The 16,845-nt window shown below is 39.8% G+C and overlaps 1 protein-coding gene across 1 annotated transcript in view; it reads right to left on the reverse strand.

The window, feature by feature from the left end:
- Positions 1–10,318: 10,318 nt before the first annotated feature.
- The window catches only part of tram1 (translocation associated membrane protein 1), a 45,471-nt gene continuing 38,944 nt past the window's right edge, over positions 10,319–16,845 (reverse strand). The window contains exons 10-11 of the mRNA XM_039754636.1: positions 15,626–15,771; positions 10,319–12,188 (exon numbers count right to left, since the gene is read on the reverse strand). Coding sequence (XP_039610570.1) covers positions 12,115–12,188; positions 15,626–15,771 — 220 coding nt within the window. The 3' untranslated portion in view covers positions 10,319–12,114. The remainder of the gene's footprint in view (positions 12,189–15,625; positions 15,772–16,845) is intronic.

The following is a 16,845-nucleotide window of genomic DNA, read 5'->3' on the forward strand; positions in this document are numbered from 1 at the left end:
TAAAGTGTGCAGTGTCCAAATAAAGTGAGGTGTAAAATCTTTATTAAATAAATAATCAATAATAAAAACAAGTACGGTCAGTGGAAGGTAAATCAACAAAAAAGTAAATCAATCAAGGGTTACAGTCAAGTGGAGAGCTTTCGAATTGGAATTGGGTCCGTTCGTCATTGTTCCCAGAGCCTCGCGGGGTATGAGTGCTATTATCATCCTATGAAGGGCTTTCATTCCAGCCACCTCAGTCAGTCATCCACTGGAATGCCCAAAGCCTGCTTCCGTCACACTCCCACCATCCTTAGATGTCCCTCAAAGCCCTTCGGCTACTCCAGTTCTCTGGATGCTCAGAAGGAGTGACCTACCCCTGGATCGCCATTCCTCTCACTGCCCTACATGGCTTCTCCTTGATCGTCTTGCCTCCTGTCAACAGCACCTGCTGACATTCCTAATCCCAACCCTTGTTCATTCTTATTTTTCTTCCATGATTTTCTCCTCCCTTACTCTCTTTTTGACCCCCTCTCAATCCTCCTCACGCTCCTCTTATAATTTTGCCGTTGCATGTGCTTTACTTAACGATCCGTGAGGTGTCAATGAGGAACAGCGGAGATAACCGCACCTGCACATTAGCAAGCAATCAGCCCATCTCCCCATTGAGCACCTCATTGCCATACGACTTCACAGCAGCACGCATCTGCACCCACCAGCCTGAGGTGCGCTGTCCTTATTTTAAAAACTTTACACCTCCATGGATGCCATACTCACTTCACCACAAACAGACTCTGCTAATTACAGAGCACCAAGTCTTAACTTCTGTAACTAATACTTGTATGCAAAATTTGGTTGACCTAAGTGAAAGCGTAAGGTTATCATATTTACACACACAGACATAATTCCAAAAATGGTATTTTCAGACTCAGGGAGATCTAAAACATCGAGATTCATCAAAGTCTCAAAATGGAATTTTTGGAGGATTCCAATACTTTCCCTAAACTTTGTATACAAGAAGGTCAGGGAGGCCTGAAACGTCGGGCTTCTTCAAAATCTCGACACCGAATCTTTGGACAATTACAATACTTTCCCAATACTTCGTATACAAGAAAGTAATAATATACTAAATAAGAGCCAGTATGGGCTTACGAGGTGAAGATCCTGCCAAACCAATATTTTAGAATTTTTTGAATCGGCAACTGCAGTAATTGACAAAAGCAATGCGTACAACGTACTTTGGTTAAGACTTAAAAATGCCTTTGATACGTCCCACTGATGGTTAATTCTGAAACCAGAAGCTCTAGGCATCAGAGGTAACCTACAAACCTGGACCTCAAGATGGTTAACCAGCATGAAACACAGAGTACAGATAAGAGGGGAATGCTGCACATGGAGTGAGGTCATCAAGGTCTGAAATTGAACCACTGCTTGTTTGGATTTCTTGTAATGGCATCGGTTCCAGTGTAGTTTGTAAACTTGTGAATTTCGTAGATGATACTAAAATGAGAGGAATGGTAGATACTGAGGAGGATAAAAAATAGTCCGAGAAGATTTCGACAAGCTTCAGAACTGGGTGAACGTGTGGAAAATGTAGATTAATCCATGGAAGTGCAAATTGGTACACGTGGAGAAAAAGAACATCAATTACAAATTCAAAATGGAAGACGCTGACCTGCAGGATGAAAGATATAAATAGGAGTTACATGTTTATGTTTCTCTACTTAAGCAAGGTGTTGAAGCTATCAAAAAGCAAAACGAAAAGTTAGGTTGCATTATAAACACTGTTGAATATAAATCGAGTGACGTTATATTTAGTCTACATGATGGAATAATGAGACCACATCTGGAGTATCGTGTGCAGTTCTTGTCACCACAGTACATGAAAGACTTGGTGGCACTTGAAACTGTGCAGAGGAAAGCAACCAGGTGCATCCTTAAGGACTTCAAGAAATGTCCTACTCTGACAGACTCAAAAGAATGAAACCTATTTAGTCTCAAGCAGAGGCAGTCTGCTTGGGATCCTAATCCACGTCTTCAAAAGTCTCAAAGACATTGACAAAGGCAGCATTTCTCAACCTTTAAGTATTTGCGACCCGAGTTTTCATAACAGCGCCACCCCCTAACATTTTTTTGAAATGTAGATGCATATTTTATTATACCTACTTAACTTTTATCGACATTTATCTAACTCTATATTTATTGTTCTAGTATCAGAATGTCGTTTAAGTTAATTTGGTTTGGTTTCAATAGATGTTTTTTTCAGATTTTTGATTCTTGTTTTCTTTTTTTCACATCTTCTCGCCCCCCTAGGGTGGCCTGCGCCACAGGTTTAGAACTGATTAAAGATTGAGATTGACTGATTAACTGATTGAGATTGATAAAGGAGATCTCAAAAGAATTTTTTAACTTAATGACGAATCACGCACTTGAGGACACCAGTAAAAATTAAAGGATAAATTTGGTATTTTTCAGGTCAAAGCGATTTCTTCACAACATGGCATACATGCATTTCCCATGTGAAATTGTGTCCTAAAGTTCGGCAATTTCTCTAAATTAAAAAAAAAGAAATCTTGCCCACACTGGTGCTATACAATGGAGGCTATGGGCATGGAAAACCACCAGAAAGGAAAAGCTTAAAAGAGAAGTTTCGATATACGAAAACTTGCCATCCCTGTTTCTGACGCATGTTTGTGACACGAAAAGGATCACACATTCCAGGTAATATTTTTTTTATGGTATGGATACGTTCTCTATGTGTTTAAGTGAGTTTTTACATAAATACGGAAGTAAATCAAAAGAAAACCAACAACGTGGCATGAAAAGTTCACTGTGATTTGGTCTTTGGAGAGGAAACCATCGCATGAGGGGTGTGAAAGGCTGTTGGCAAGGAAGACTAAGTGCTGAGCTATCGTGCACAGCGGGTCTTCTTTTAAAATGGCTGAATCTCATGCTATTGGTCTTTTGTTTTGTTCACAAATGGCTTGTGTAAATTATTTTACAATGTGTGTGTAATCACAAGAAATAGATTTTGTCTTGAAAAAATGATGAAATTTGGTAAGTTTTTATGCTTTTCCTCCAAATCCAAAAGACTGCAATGTAAAGCTCCAGTGAGGGAGAGAATACTTCTCGGAAGACAATTTAACGTCACGCGAGACAAGGCAGTGAGACAACATTTAAAACTAGTTCACGGACATCTAACTTAGTAGTTGTTGGAATGGTTTTGGCAGACACGCTTCATGTGCTTCCAGCTCTTAAAACAACGACAAGCGACAAGCAGAACACACAGCTTGCCAGCAGCAGCAGCAAGCCAGCAGATGATCCGACTGCTTCTCCTTAGCATGCGTTCAGCCAAAACCCTCCCCTGAAACCCCCCCTGCCCCCCTCCTCGTTTTCACAATGCGAGTGACAGAGAGGTGAATTGGCAAAAGGACAACTGCCATACAGGCTTTTAAATGATCGACGTGCAGCGCGACAAGCAGAATACGCAGCTCGCCACCAGCAGCAGCAGCAGGCTAGCAGATGATCCGACTGCTTCTCCTTAGCTTGCATTAAGCCCAAACTTAACAACGTGAGCGACAGAGACGCAAAGTGGCAAAAGGACAACTGCCATACAGGCTTTTAAATGATCGACGTGCAGTGCGACAAGCAGAATACGCAGCTCGCCAGCAGCAGCAGCAGCAACAAGACAGCAGCTGATCCAACTGCTTCTCCTTAGCATGCGTTCAGCCGCCCCCCCTTCACTATTGTACGTCCTGCTAGAAAGAGATTTAACCATGCCCGGGGCTGGAAATAAAGGACAAGGACAGTATTGTTTTTACAAAAGTTTTAAAGTAAAAGTGAAAATAATGCATATGTAACAATTCCCATGAAAATAACAATCTTTTTAAATTGTATATCCGGTAAACCAAGCTGGGGGTGGGCAAGCAAAGCGTGCAGGAGGCGGAGCCCCCTAAATTTTATAAATTTACAGAAAACGCATAACTTCAGATGCATGGCAAATACATATATAGCATCTATGTTTAGAAATAACTTTGACTTGGAAAAATACAGAACATATCGTTTAAAGGGAAAGCCATTTAGGACCAAGCCAGGGAGCACTTCTTTACATAATAAGTTGCGGAAAGCAGGAACAAACTACCAAGGCATGCAGTCGAAGATGAATCCTTGGCAAACCTTTACGAAGTATCTGGATGAGAAACAAGCTTGATGAACTCAGTGGTCTCTTCTTGTTTGTCAAATGTCCTTTGTTCAGATTAGTACTATTCTGCCATAGTTCTTAGCACTAGGGTTCGATTTTTAGTTCTGTCACCTGTGTAGCTTACACGTTCTCCTGATGTTAGTCTGGCTTTCTCGAAGGTATTGCAGTTGTCCCTACATTACAAACGCAAGCATATTACTTTATTACATAATCACAAATGTCTGTTTTTTTGGGGCCACCTACAGGACTAGGTAACGCCGCGTAACATAACCTGCGTGGATTTGGGAGGTGATGGGAAAACCAGAATATGTCAGGAGATAAGGCACCAGATACAAATGTTTTCAATGCTGCAGTCTTCTGACGTCTTATTTTTCAAATCTCCTGAGAGTTGCGACATGTTGCAGTTTGGTCAGACACACAAGTAACATTTTCATCGTATTCTGCACTCTATAGCTACTACTCTACATATAAAGTAAGGATTTATTGATTGATGGCTCCTCAGGTTTGGATCATAACATGCATGAGAATTACCAACACATGTAGTTGTTTGTGCTGGCGTTCATCAATTTTAATGACCTTTTGGGCACAACCATCAGCAGTGTATCTGTCTGCGGAGAGAGTGTCGACCTTGTCGAGAGGTTTACTTACCTTGGCAGTGACATTCATGTCTCTGGTGGCTCTTCTTATGAAGTCAGTAGACAGATTGGGAGAGCATGGGGGGTCATGAAGTCGCTGGAAAGGGGTGTGTGGTACTCCTGGTATCTATGCAAAAGGATGAAGGTCCAAGTCTTTAGAGTCCTGGTGCTTCCTGTTTTGCTATATGGTTGCGAGACATGGACTCTATCCAGTGACCTGAGACGAGGACTGGACTCCTTTGGTACTGTGTCTCTCTTGGGTACCGCTGGTTTGACTTTCTGTCGAATGAGCGGTTGCTCATGGAGTCCTGAATGAGGGGCATTACCTGTATTGTGAGGGAGCGTCAGTTATGGCACTATGGCCATGTGGTGCGTTTCCCCGAGGGTGATCCAGCTCGTAAGATCCTCATTGTTGGAGACCCGAGTGGCTGGACCAGGCCAAGGCAGATGGAGGGTCATTTCCAGAGGGTAGGACTGGACCGTGTGTCTGCCTGGGGGGTTGCCAACCAGGATACCGAGTTGTTTTGTCACGTGGTGGGTGCACAACGCACTGTACCAGTGCATGCTCCCCAACTTGACTTGTTCATCAAGATAGGTGAGGGTTCATTTCACAGCAGATTATGGATTAGAAGACATTTAATTGAAAGCAATGAAACTGAGGCTGCATAATGACATAGTTGAATCAGAAAACTTTATTAATCCAGAAGGAGATGACTTATGTTACAAACTGTACAGATAGGCAAAGGCACAAGTAACATAAAGAGCACATATAAAAGGTAAAATAGAATATAAATATCAAAATAAACTACAATACAGATGGGTGATTGCACATCTAAGTAAGTTGAAAAAATGTTCTGGAAGATCCATTAAGGACTGAGGGAACAGCTTATTGTGTGGATGAGTGACCAGAAGAGGAGTTCTATAGTCTGATGGCTGTGGGAGGAAGGATTTCCTGTGACGTTCAGTGCAGCACTTCATGCTAGTCAGCCTACTGCTAAAAATGCTCTTTTGCCCAACCACAAGACTATGAGCTGGGTGATTAGCATTTTCAATGACAGACTGACGTCTAGACAACATTCTCCGATCTGCCACAGTTTCAGAGCTGTCCAGTTTCTCTCCTACCACAGGGCCAGACATCTGAATCAGTATGTTATGCCTCTTAATGTCTGCTATCTTCATCCTGCACCCTCCCAGCATGCCACAGTGAAAAATATGGCACTAGCAACCACACACTCATAGAACATCGGCAGCATAGTATTGCAGACTCCAAAGGATCCAAGTCTGTGTAGGAAATATGGCCTACTTTGACCCTTCTTATATATGGTCAGTGAGTTCTTGGACCAGTCTAACCTACACCCCCTGGTACTTGTAGTCCTGAACGATCTCCACATCCACACCCCTAATATACAGTGGAGTAACTGGCGACAATGTTCTTCTCAAATCCACCACCAGTTCCTTACTTTTACTGGTGTTTACACGCAGCAGATTCAACTCACACCATTCAAAACAGCTGTCCACTACCCTCCTGTATTCCATCTTGTCACCATGTCTGATACTACCAACTATTGCAGAGACATCAGAGAATTTTAGCAAATGGCAGCCCTCTGTGCTGTGGCTAAAATCCATAGTATACAAGGAGAAATGGTATGGTGACAGAAAGGTCTCTTGTGGAGCACCAGTGCTATGCAGCACACAGTGTGAGACACACAGTCCTGTAGCCACACATACTGAGTGAGGCCTTTTGCTTAAATGATCCATCATCCACGAGAGGCTAAGGGAGCATCCACCTGCATTGCAGAAGGCTTACTCTCCAGTCTGGCTGGTTAAAGCATGAGAAATCAAAGAACATAATCCTAAGAATTCCTCCTGGCTTGATTAGGTGGCTGTAGGAACGGTGCAGCAGATAGATGGCATCTTCAACCCCGGTCCTCTCCTGGAGGGGATCCAATGCAGACCTAACCAGGGACAAAGTATTTCCAGGACCAGTCTCTCAAAAACTTTCATTATATGTGTGGGGTGCCACTGGTCTGTAGTCAGAGGGGGCACTAGGGTGTGCATTCTTTGGTATAGCAACCAGAGTAGATGTTTTCCACAGTACAGGCTCATGTTGAAAATCCTTAGTAATACTCCACAGAGCTGTGAGGTGCACTCATGGGATGATGCAATCAGGGCCCTGAAGGATGCATAATTTTCTCATGATTAGGTCTTCAGTAAATATGATGGATGGCCCACTTGTGTCAGCGTTATATACAGAAGAGAGGGTGGAGGTGGCTTCAGCCAGTAAGGGTGGATTGGTGGACTAAGAGGGGCTGAATGCATGAGTGACCTGGTGGATGTGATGCTTTTATCAGAGGCCTTTCTTATTAAGGCCACACCAGGTCCAATTGGACTTGACCCAGTTAGACTGCAGACCCACACATACAGAATCTGAATGTAAGCATGGTGGAGGGGAGGCAAATGTGTGTCACATCTTAAATGTCTTACTGCATCAGGGGGAACGACAGCAGCTATCTAAGAAGCAGAGGTAGGTTGTTGTCGTGTTTTATAAATTACTCTCATCCAGTTCAGACTTGTAAGAAGGTGGTGAACACCCTGGAAGAAGCAAGCGTACGACTGTGACCAGTTTTGGATGACGTCCATCGCAGGCTGATTTAGAGCTTTCAATGAAGCCTGGCGATCCCTATGTAGTTAAGCAAACCAGAACTGGGGATGGCTCTTACCCGCTTTTACTTTCTCGTATATGAAGTGTAGAGAATGTATTGTACTCATCCAAAAACCTGACCTAGGGATTTTGGTGAATCTCGATGTATTAGACCTCCCCAAGTCCGAAAATACCATTTTGGAATTATGTTTGTAAACACGATAACTTGAGTACACTTTCACTTAGGTCAACCAAATTTTGCATACAAGTATTAGGTATGAAATGTTGGGGTCTACAACCTTTGAGCGGTTTCCACCAACTGGAAATGGTACTTTTTTTATTCATGTAGCTGCAGAGTCCGATTTATTCAACTTAACTTTTATAATAATTGTTCAATATATTATTAATTTGTTGTTGATGGTTCTTTAATGTACACAATATAAAAATGTAATCATTATCGTGCAGTTTACTCCTCAAATATCCATCCCCCCATATCTGAGAAAGTCTAGGGGAGACGACTCCCAATTTTGCTTTCTATGCTTTACAATATTTTCTGTGACAAATTCTGGGTATTGCTCAGATTTTTGAATCACAAGGATTCTAAAAATATTTTCTATGAATTTTTTTCCCCAAGTCTGAATTACATAAATCTTTACTGCAACACCATTTTGTTTGTAACAGAAATTCCTGTTCCTGTTTTGAGTGATGGCTGCTAAGACACAATGTCCAATTGCTATGGGTTTGTTCGTGAAGTTGCGGAGAGTCATATCAGTGTAATGACATTAATCCAGCATCGTGCATATCTCATCTTTGAAGATTTTGAACCCACTCCCAATATCTTGTGCATTCCTTCCAGGTGTTTTTCCAGAAAATGATCTGAAGCTGCCATTCTCTTCCTTTGACTTTTGATGTTTTGGCTCGGATGAAAGATTGCCTCAACTTTCTGGTTTTGATCCAGAACCCCCTAGTGTTTTGGCCTCCGTTTCATTTCCAGATTCATTCTCTATTGTTTGCCTGCAGCTCCTTCCAAGGTGGCAGAACAGAATGTCGGGTCAGGCCACTGTACCAAAGTTATACTATCGCAAAAGGACTTCAACTCAAAGACACAACATTACTGTTCTGTTTGTATTTTTTAAACATAATTCGTAATTTTCTTCTTGGAATGAGTAACCATTTATAAAATTTTACCCCAACATCTCAGTACCAACCAACACCAGGATACAGGACTGAGTTTGCAGGAACGTCACTACAGCACATCCAAAGTTCAACAGGCTTCTCGCAAGTCATACTTTGACGTACACCAACTAGTTATACCATTTGCAGATGCATCTGAACATGGATGGGGAGCGGTTTACTTATGAACTTACTGGCCTACACCATTTGCCTCCATGACTCTTCGTAACAATGAGCCATTCCAGATGCAGATTGAAAAGAAACGGCTTCCCCTCAAATTCCGTCTGCCTGACATTGCTTGTGTAGTGTCTAAGAGGAAAAGCCATCTGACAATGAAGATAACAGGACCAGAACATGGAATACAACATCTAAGTCAACAGACTGGCAAAGGTTAGGTATCAGAAACATGATCCGTTAAGATTTAACAAACAAACTGAAGTTACAGTCAAAAGTAAATACATGAGGGTTCAAAAGGCCTAATTCAGCAGACACACTAACACCATGAAAAGCTTAGAGAGAAAATACATCATTTTTGATAGTTACCTGAACCGTAGCACTGGTTTAAATACTGTCACATGGATGATGTCATCCAACATGACTTCTGGTAACTGCCCACTACCAACTTACCATCATGACCTAGCAACTGTCACACAAAATGGCGACGACCAATGTTAGAACAAAATGGTGTTGTGGAACAAATGCCAAATCTGAAAAATCCCATAGATCACATCCTTCAATCTGCTTCTTTCACATATCAAGGGAAGCTCGGCAAACTCTGGCCAGTGATGTAAAGCGTACCATCACCAGTCAGCCAAAATGCTTCCACTACTTTCTGTTGGCTAGTCAGTCAGAATGCAGACTCCCCGTTAGTTTGACAGAATGGCTACATTTTCAAATTTGGATCCCTGCCCCGCGACTTGAATTTTAAAAATGTAAGACCAGGCCATGTATTTTCATACATTTCTAAGATATGCTTCACTTTAGAACAATCTCAAGCAGAATTACAGTATAACTTGACTGTCAAGATACAACTTTGGGACTTGAAGAACACTGAACTTATCCCTAAGCTTAAGAATTTGATATCCATACAGCCAGATGTCTGTATTTAAGGAAAAAGGAAAACAAATATAACTAAGAACTTCACATAGCACCTTTCATGATGTAGAGTTCCTCACAACCCTTTCTTGTTGTACCAACTTAGAGCATTATGCTGCATTAGCTCATCATTAAAGTGAAAGAGAAAACAAACAAGAAACAACTGTTTTAAGAGCTAAAAATGGGCTTCGACGGTGGTGTGACATTATCTTAGCATAGTAGGCAAACCACCTTTCTTTTAAACTTAAGAGTCTTTAATTACATATTTAAACAGGTGTGTCTAAAAATGCAATCAAAACTTCAAAGTTCTCGCTTGATATTCCAGTAAAGACCCTCCACAAATCAAGCCTACGGTATACACTGCATTTAGAATTAGGCAGAAATACGTAGTGTGGAATTAAGTTGTCATGAAAGAAGAAATCTTGCGCGGGTACTCTAAAGAGTCGAGAGCCAGCAATTATCAGCTGCTTTTAACTGTTCTTACTGTGCCTCACCCGCACGCACTCGAATATAATCTCATTCTTGAGAAAACATGACCACTGCTGAACAAACGCTCTTTAAGATCACCGAAGAATAACAAAGGCTTGTTTCAACAAAACATTTATTATTTACAGCAGATTGCTTTTTAAAAAATACTTGGACCAAGCTTTGCTGAAATATGTGAAGTTCAGAAAAAAATAGCAGTTATAAATTATTTTTACACTTTCATTAATTTGTATCTTGTAGCACTGTGCCTTGCAAAATAAAAAAAAATTGGATGATGTGGCTGGGGGGTGGAGAACAAAAAAAACCCCACATGGCTTGAATTATAAATGAGCATTCCCTAATGTATAGGGTGGTCCAAATCTAATTATACAATTTTCATTACGCTTTAACTTCCCGGACCATCGAGAAGTGTGCGAACTGACGACATGAAGAATCGTCCCAGCATAAATCAAAGTCATCCAGACGATCTGGATCTGCATAATTAGATCTGGACCACCCTGTATTGTGTGCTTATTTATTAAAATTGAGGCTCATACAAAACCCCCTTTTCATTATGGATATCAGTCATAAATTACTACTAAATGTTTACCTCCAGACACAGCTGCAGCACCTCGCCCTGCTGAATGGATATTTGTACGACACTAAGATGTGCGTTATGATATAAAAATAAAGTAAGAAAATGTCATGTGCTATAAAATGCTGGTGGTGCAGTGCATCTGCAGTCATTTTCCATTCTGCACAATTTCATCTCCCACTCCTAACCAAACCAAACCCACATTCATTAAAAAAATACTATTGAGAGAACCACAATCACAAAAAGGTATAAAATACCCCCTTTTGAAAACGGTGTCAGGTCTGACAATATTTTAACATGGAACTTGTAAAATTAATGTATTCTGTTATCAGGCTACCTCTTTTGGTCCAGCGTAAAACCTAGCCCTTAAATATGAGGACATCTGTGGTCATTTCACAGAAAAGTTAAACTAGACAAAGAGCACACGTGTTTCCACTCATGTTATCGACTTTAAAGATCTACATTATTACATGGACATCACCCAAAACTGAGACGGAGGGTTCAGTGAAAAGCACACTCAGAAATCTCATAATGTGTGTGATTGGCAAGTCTTAGAAAAACGATCTCATGAAGAGACAAAACGACGGACATCCGCTTAGTGACTACATCAAAGCTCGCCAGCCAACTGCAAAGTGAAAAGCATCTTTTTACTTCCATATTCTGGCAGAGTGGCCGACTGTTTAAAAGTAAATCCATAAAGGGGCGAGAAGATACAAACAAAAAGGATGGTGACAATATGACAGGACTTATGACAATAAATTCTGTCATTTAAGATACTTCAGATCATCACGTTTCTGGAAGTTAATCATGTTTTTTTTGGGTATTATAACAATAATGGGGGGAAAATGAGAATGCATCATTAACACTTCTTCAAATCTTGCAAAAAGGCAGCAAGTTAAACTGCTGAAGCATGAAAACCTTACCTACATTACTTTTCTAGTAATCTCCTTGACTCACTGGCTATAGAAATAAAAATACTGGAGGAATGTCTTCCAAAGTTTATCCATTTTCACATCTCAGAAAACAACAAAAGAATGATCTGAGGATCAAGAATGAAAACAAATTATGTTCTGTGCCATTTGATGTTTAGACTTTTTTTTTTTTGGGTCAAATGGTAACGCTTGAATATTTAGCATCATGTTTTCTTATAAATTTGGCCAAAAGCTCGGTTTTATTTCAGACAACAAATGAAAAATGTCCCCATTCTTATTTTTTTTTCTCTTCTTCTTCTATGATCTCACTTTTGGGTGGTAAAGTGTCCAAACGGAGAATGAGAACTAAAATGGCTTGTTCCAGGCAAGAATGCTGTTCAGTAGCTCCAAAGTTTAAGTTATGAAGACTTCTCTTTCTTGGCACGTGGGGAATCGGCTCCATTGGCTGTTAGTGATCCATTCACTCCATTAGCTGGAAAACAACAACAACAAAAATTAGCATTTCTTTTATGGGCATGCATCATTTTGAAGGTAAAGAGGAAGTTTGCCTTTACAATTCAAACTCATTGTCTCTCTGCTGCTTGTGGTTTTAACAATTCTCATTTTTCCTCCATTTTCAAAGTGATCTAAATGTGACATGCATTATACATTATGATTAACAAAAATCATGACAATCTTCTTTTAACATTTTTTAACCTTCCATAGTAAGTCATTCACTAATTGTTTCACACTTCTTGTGATGTCCTTGGTCACATCAATAGTGTTTGTATATCAGGTCACAGAGTGTTTCAGGTCTTTCCACAATCACAGCCCCTTATCCAGGTGACCCAGCAAGGACTGATCAGGCCCCAAGTTGTGAGTAAGCAGCCTATGTAGTCCTCAGATGCCCCTTCTTGATCTACAGCCATCTTGTGGCTCTCTCTGACACTTCTTCGATATTCCTGATTGCTTTTTCGCTGTGCTGACAAGGAGTGCCAAGGATTCTGCAAAGACTCTTCAACCCACCTCTACTGGCACACACAGTGCAAGCCTTCCCTGCCTCTGGTGTTCACCTACAAGTTTCTCTTATCTTTTCCTCTTCCTCTCACATGCCTTCATTCAACAAATATTCTACAATATTTCCTTACTTCTTTGCAGATTTATTTATTACCTTGTATCTTTTTGCACTACCTAATAAGCTGAGACTATGCATCTATTGTAAATATCTGTAAAGTTTACTAATTAAAGTTATGAAAAAGCGTTACACTGGTGCAATCTTTTTCAGGCAAATGACAAGAAGCTGCATTATACATTTATAGATCTGGAGAAGGTATCTGATAGGACTCTATGAAAGGAGGTGAGAAAGTTAGGTGTGGATGGATGATTAGTGTCAGCGGTAATATTAAGAGCTCAAGGACAACAGATAGGGGCATCGAAAGTTTTGACGTGAAGGTGGGACTGCACTAAGGTTTCATTCAGAGTTGGTTTCGTTTCCCGATAATGATTTAGGTGGTGACCAGAGAAGTGTGTGGAGTAAATAATCTTTTGATGGAAAAAAAAAAAAGTATCGTTAGAGAAAATTCTGAAATGGTAAGCCAGTTTGGAAGAGAAAATAAATTAATTTAGCAGCAATAAATAGCAAAGTGATGGGTGGAAGTGGAGGGGCAGGAGGCATGGAATGGGCATGTGTATTGCCAATGTAGTAAGTATAAATGTGGATACTGGCATTGGCTTTTCTTTTAAGAAAGTAGAGAAGTTCTGCTATTTGGGTCAGTGTGGTATTAGTCAGGGCAAGAGATGCGTGGGAGCTGTCCTGCATTCGGACTTCAAAAAGATTCTCTGACACTGAAGTGTTAAATGTATAAAAACTACAGTATATGAAAGCTATGAGAGGAGTGCTATACTTCACGGAAGTGACATGTGGCCAATGAGGGAACATGATACAAAGCTGTAAGGAATATAGAGGAGAATGATCATTTTGTGGAGTTTCACTAAATGAGATGAAGAGAAATGTAGAGTTGATAGGTTTTGTGTTGAGGAGAAACCACTAAAATGATTTGGGCATCTGCAGCAAAAGGTAGAGGATGACTGATGTGGAGTTGGTGAGGCCAAGAGGAAGGTCAAAAGGATATGAACGGAGATGGGAGTTTTGAAAAGCAAGGGTCTCAACCACAAAGGATGCCCTAAATCACAAAAGATTTAGAGAGCAATCTGAAAAATTAAGAAAAATACAAATTTAAAAGTTCAACTCAATTACATTTTTGTTGAAATGTGCTCTTAAAAGTGTACTGGCACAGAACACTCTAGCAGTAGTACTTTAACAGTAAACGGTTAAACCAAAATCAAAGGTTTATGTGTTTTTAAATGGTGACCCTGTGGTTATTGCTAGCTTTCCCATCCTTAATCCACACTGCCTCTCTATCAATGTCTCTGCTGTCATGAGTCGAGAATTTATTCTTTTTGGGGTCTGGCTGCATTTCAGAATTGCAGTAACAACTCCTTGCTGGGTTCTAATCATGAATACTGTCATGTCTGCTTCGCCCTCCTAGTTCAAGGTGGACACTTCGTAACGCTTAAACTACAAAGAAAAGCTGACAAAGCAGGAGTTAAATAACCACCCTTGGATTCTCTTTTGTGTTGCTCTGAACTTTCACTCTTCATCAAACCTCACCCAACACCCCCCGCAAAAGAGCATGATACTCCTTTTTATATTACAGCAGATAAAAGCATCACACAACTTTGCCAGGGTAAGTAATGTTAAGCTCCGGTCATTTTTACTTCTTATCTGGCTTCATTCTGTGTTCAGTTGTTTCACTTGCTCCCTGGGGGAATTTACCCACTCGTCAAAATTATGTGTTCACCTTGTCTGTACGGTCCTAGAGAGCAACTATGCAAAATTTGATCCAGATCAGTCAAAGAGTGTAGGACTATACAGGGAACATTTACCCAGACAGACATTCTTTTCATCATATTGATATACACAAACACATATTTATATATTTGCCAGTATTAATCTGATACTGTTGCTTATATTATGATTACACCATAAAAATGATTAAATTCTTCACCTTTTATTGTGCTAGCATCGATGTTTTGTGTCCGACTAACTGTGTTTGCTACGATTAAAGTTCTAACTGCGTCCAATAGCTGATGCACTTGTCTGTGTTTATGGATCGGTATGTCACTATGGTTTGTGATTAAAAACATGCGTAATATGCGAGTGCTAGAACCATGTTTGATCTCTTAGTGTGATGAAAACAGCTTTGTATATCTTGTTGCCATTGATGACTCAACATGTTATATAGTTTGCATTTCTGGATTCTCATATTTTATCTACTGAGTAAATACTAGGAGCTTCTGAAAAATGTATTGGAACAGGCTAAACAAACAGAGACTTGGTTAAACAAGAAATGTACAACCCTGATTGGCTGGATTTAGAATACTGGTTTAAATTTGTGATTGCTTGTCAATATGTGAAGAACAAAAGCTTACCAACTTGTGAAGAAAGGAAAACCACTTTAAAGGAAACCATTGTCTTGATTTTGCTCAATCCTGAACTCTGGCTTACAAGCAACTGTCCCATTATAAATTAGAGAAAGACTTAACTTGAAAAAGAATTAACAGTTTTTTCCAATGAGCTTCTTTTGCCAATTGTATGGTTGTTAGCATATGTCTTCAAAAAGAAAAACAATCCAAGTGCAATCTTTTACTTTTTAAAGCGACAGTTTTTGGTTTGCAGAGGGGTTTGGAAAACATTTATTGCCTGGCAAATTAATTCTACTTTTGTAAAAGAACCCCTTAATGGACACAAAATGCTGTCATTTACTACTGTTGCATTGTTTAGTGGCATTACACCACTTACTTTGTTATTTCATTTTGGATATTTCTGCACACCAAATATTAAAAACAGAGTAATGTATACTGACAAACCTTTTCTTGATTTACTTTTCGCTGGAGCAGATTTTCTTTTGACAGTTTGGGTCTGAGCGTGCTCTCTCCACCTCCTTAACTGAAAGCTGATGAATTTCCTCATCATGTAGACTTGGGTTATACAGATGACAGCAAGCACAGTGATTCTGGACAATGACAAGAAGAAAGATGATGAAAAGAATATAAACAAGCCTACATAGTTGTCTGAAGTGCTTAATGACACAGAATGCCATTGTATACTAGAGAAGTAAAGGACTGTTTGGAACTATTGGCTCACAGAAAACATTACTTAGACAGTTTTGACACTTTCTAAAATGGTGGCTGCACCATGAAATGTAGGAATTTCTGCTTCAGTTATGGCATTAAAATACATACACATTTAGTTTTCTTCACAGAAACCACCACAGTAAGTGAAAACACAATCCACACGAACAATTTAAGCCAAAAACACCCACAGATCATATCTTGCAAATATCTAGAAGGTTATTACATTATCTGAAAGTGCAGAACCCAAATATATAAAAGTGTGGAACTGAACAGATTAATAAACAATTTAAGGATATGTGCATTCACCAAAAAATCTTAAATTTAAAACAAAGTCTGTGTATTGTTGAAAAAAAATTAGATTCAATTTCCTCAATTATGCCATACTTTGGGCACAAATGTGTGCAAAATGGCTCTATTAAAAAATTTTTTCCCCCCAAGATCAAAAAGATTCTAGCATTTTATAGTGCTAACAACAGTGCCAAGTTTCATTCATGTCATACCATGTCCACAGACAGACAGCATGGATTGCCCAAAATAAAATTTTGACCCCATCACAAAAGGCCCCTATATAAATAGGAAATGTACAGCATATGAAGTAAAAGTATCATGCTGCATATTTTCCACACATAGATGCACAATCATGCACCATGGAGGAATTTACCCAAAATCATCTGTGTCTCCAGTGCATCATCAGGACTACAATCACCATGATTGCCATCTTAACAGGCAAAGCTGGCATCGTACTACTAGATGACCACAAACCACATAGGACAGAAAGTCTGCATGTGAAAAAACAACAAAAAAAACTTAGCTTTACTATTCTCCACTAGAAAACTTTATTTAAATACAAAATGCCAGGCTGATATGTAAATTTAGTGCATGTAAATTCATCATCCTATATGTATTAAAGAGCATTCAAAACATAAACCAATGTAGAAGAAAAAAAAAAAAAA

The sequence above is a fragment of the Polypterus senegalus genome, chromosome 5 (assembly GCF_016835505.1).
Source record: "Polypterus senegalus isolate Bchr_013 chromosome 5, ASM1683550v1, whole genome shotgun sequence".
NCBI lineage: Eukaryota > Metazoa > Chordata > Cladistia > Polypteriformes > Polypteridae > Polypterus > Polypterus senegalus.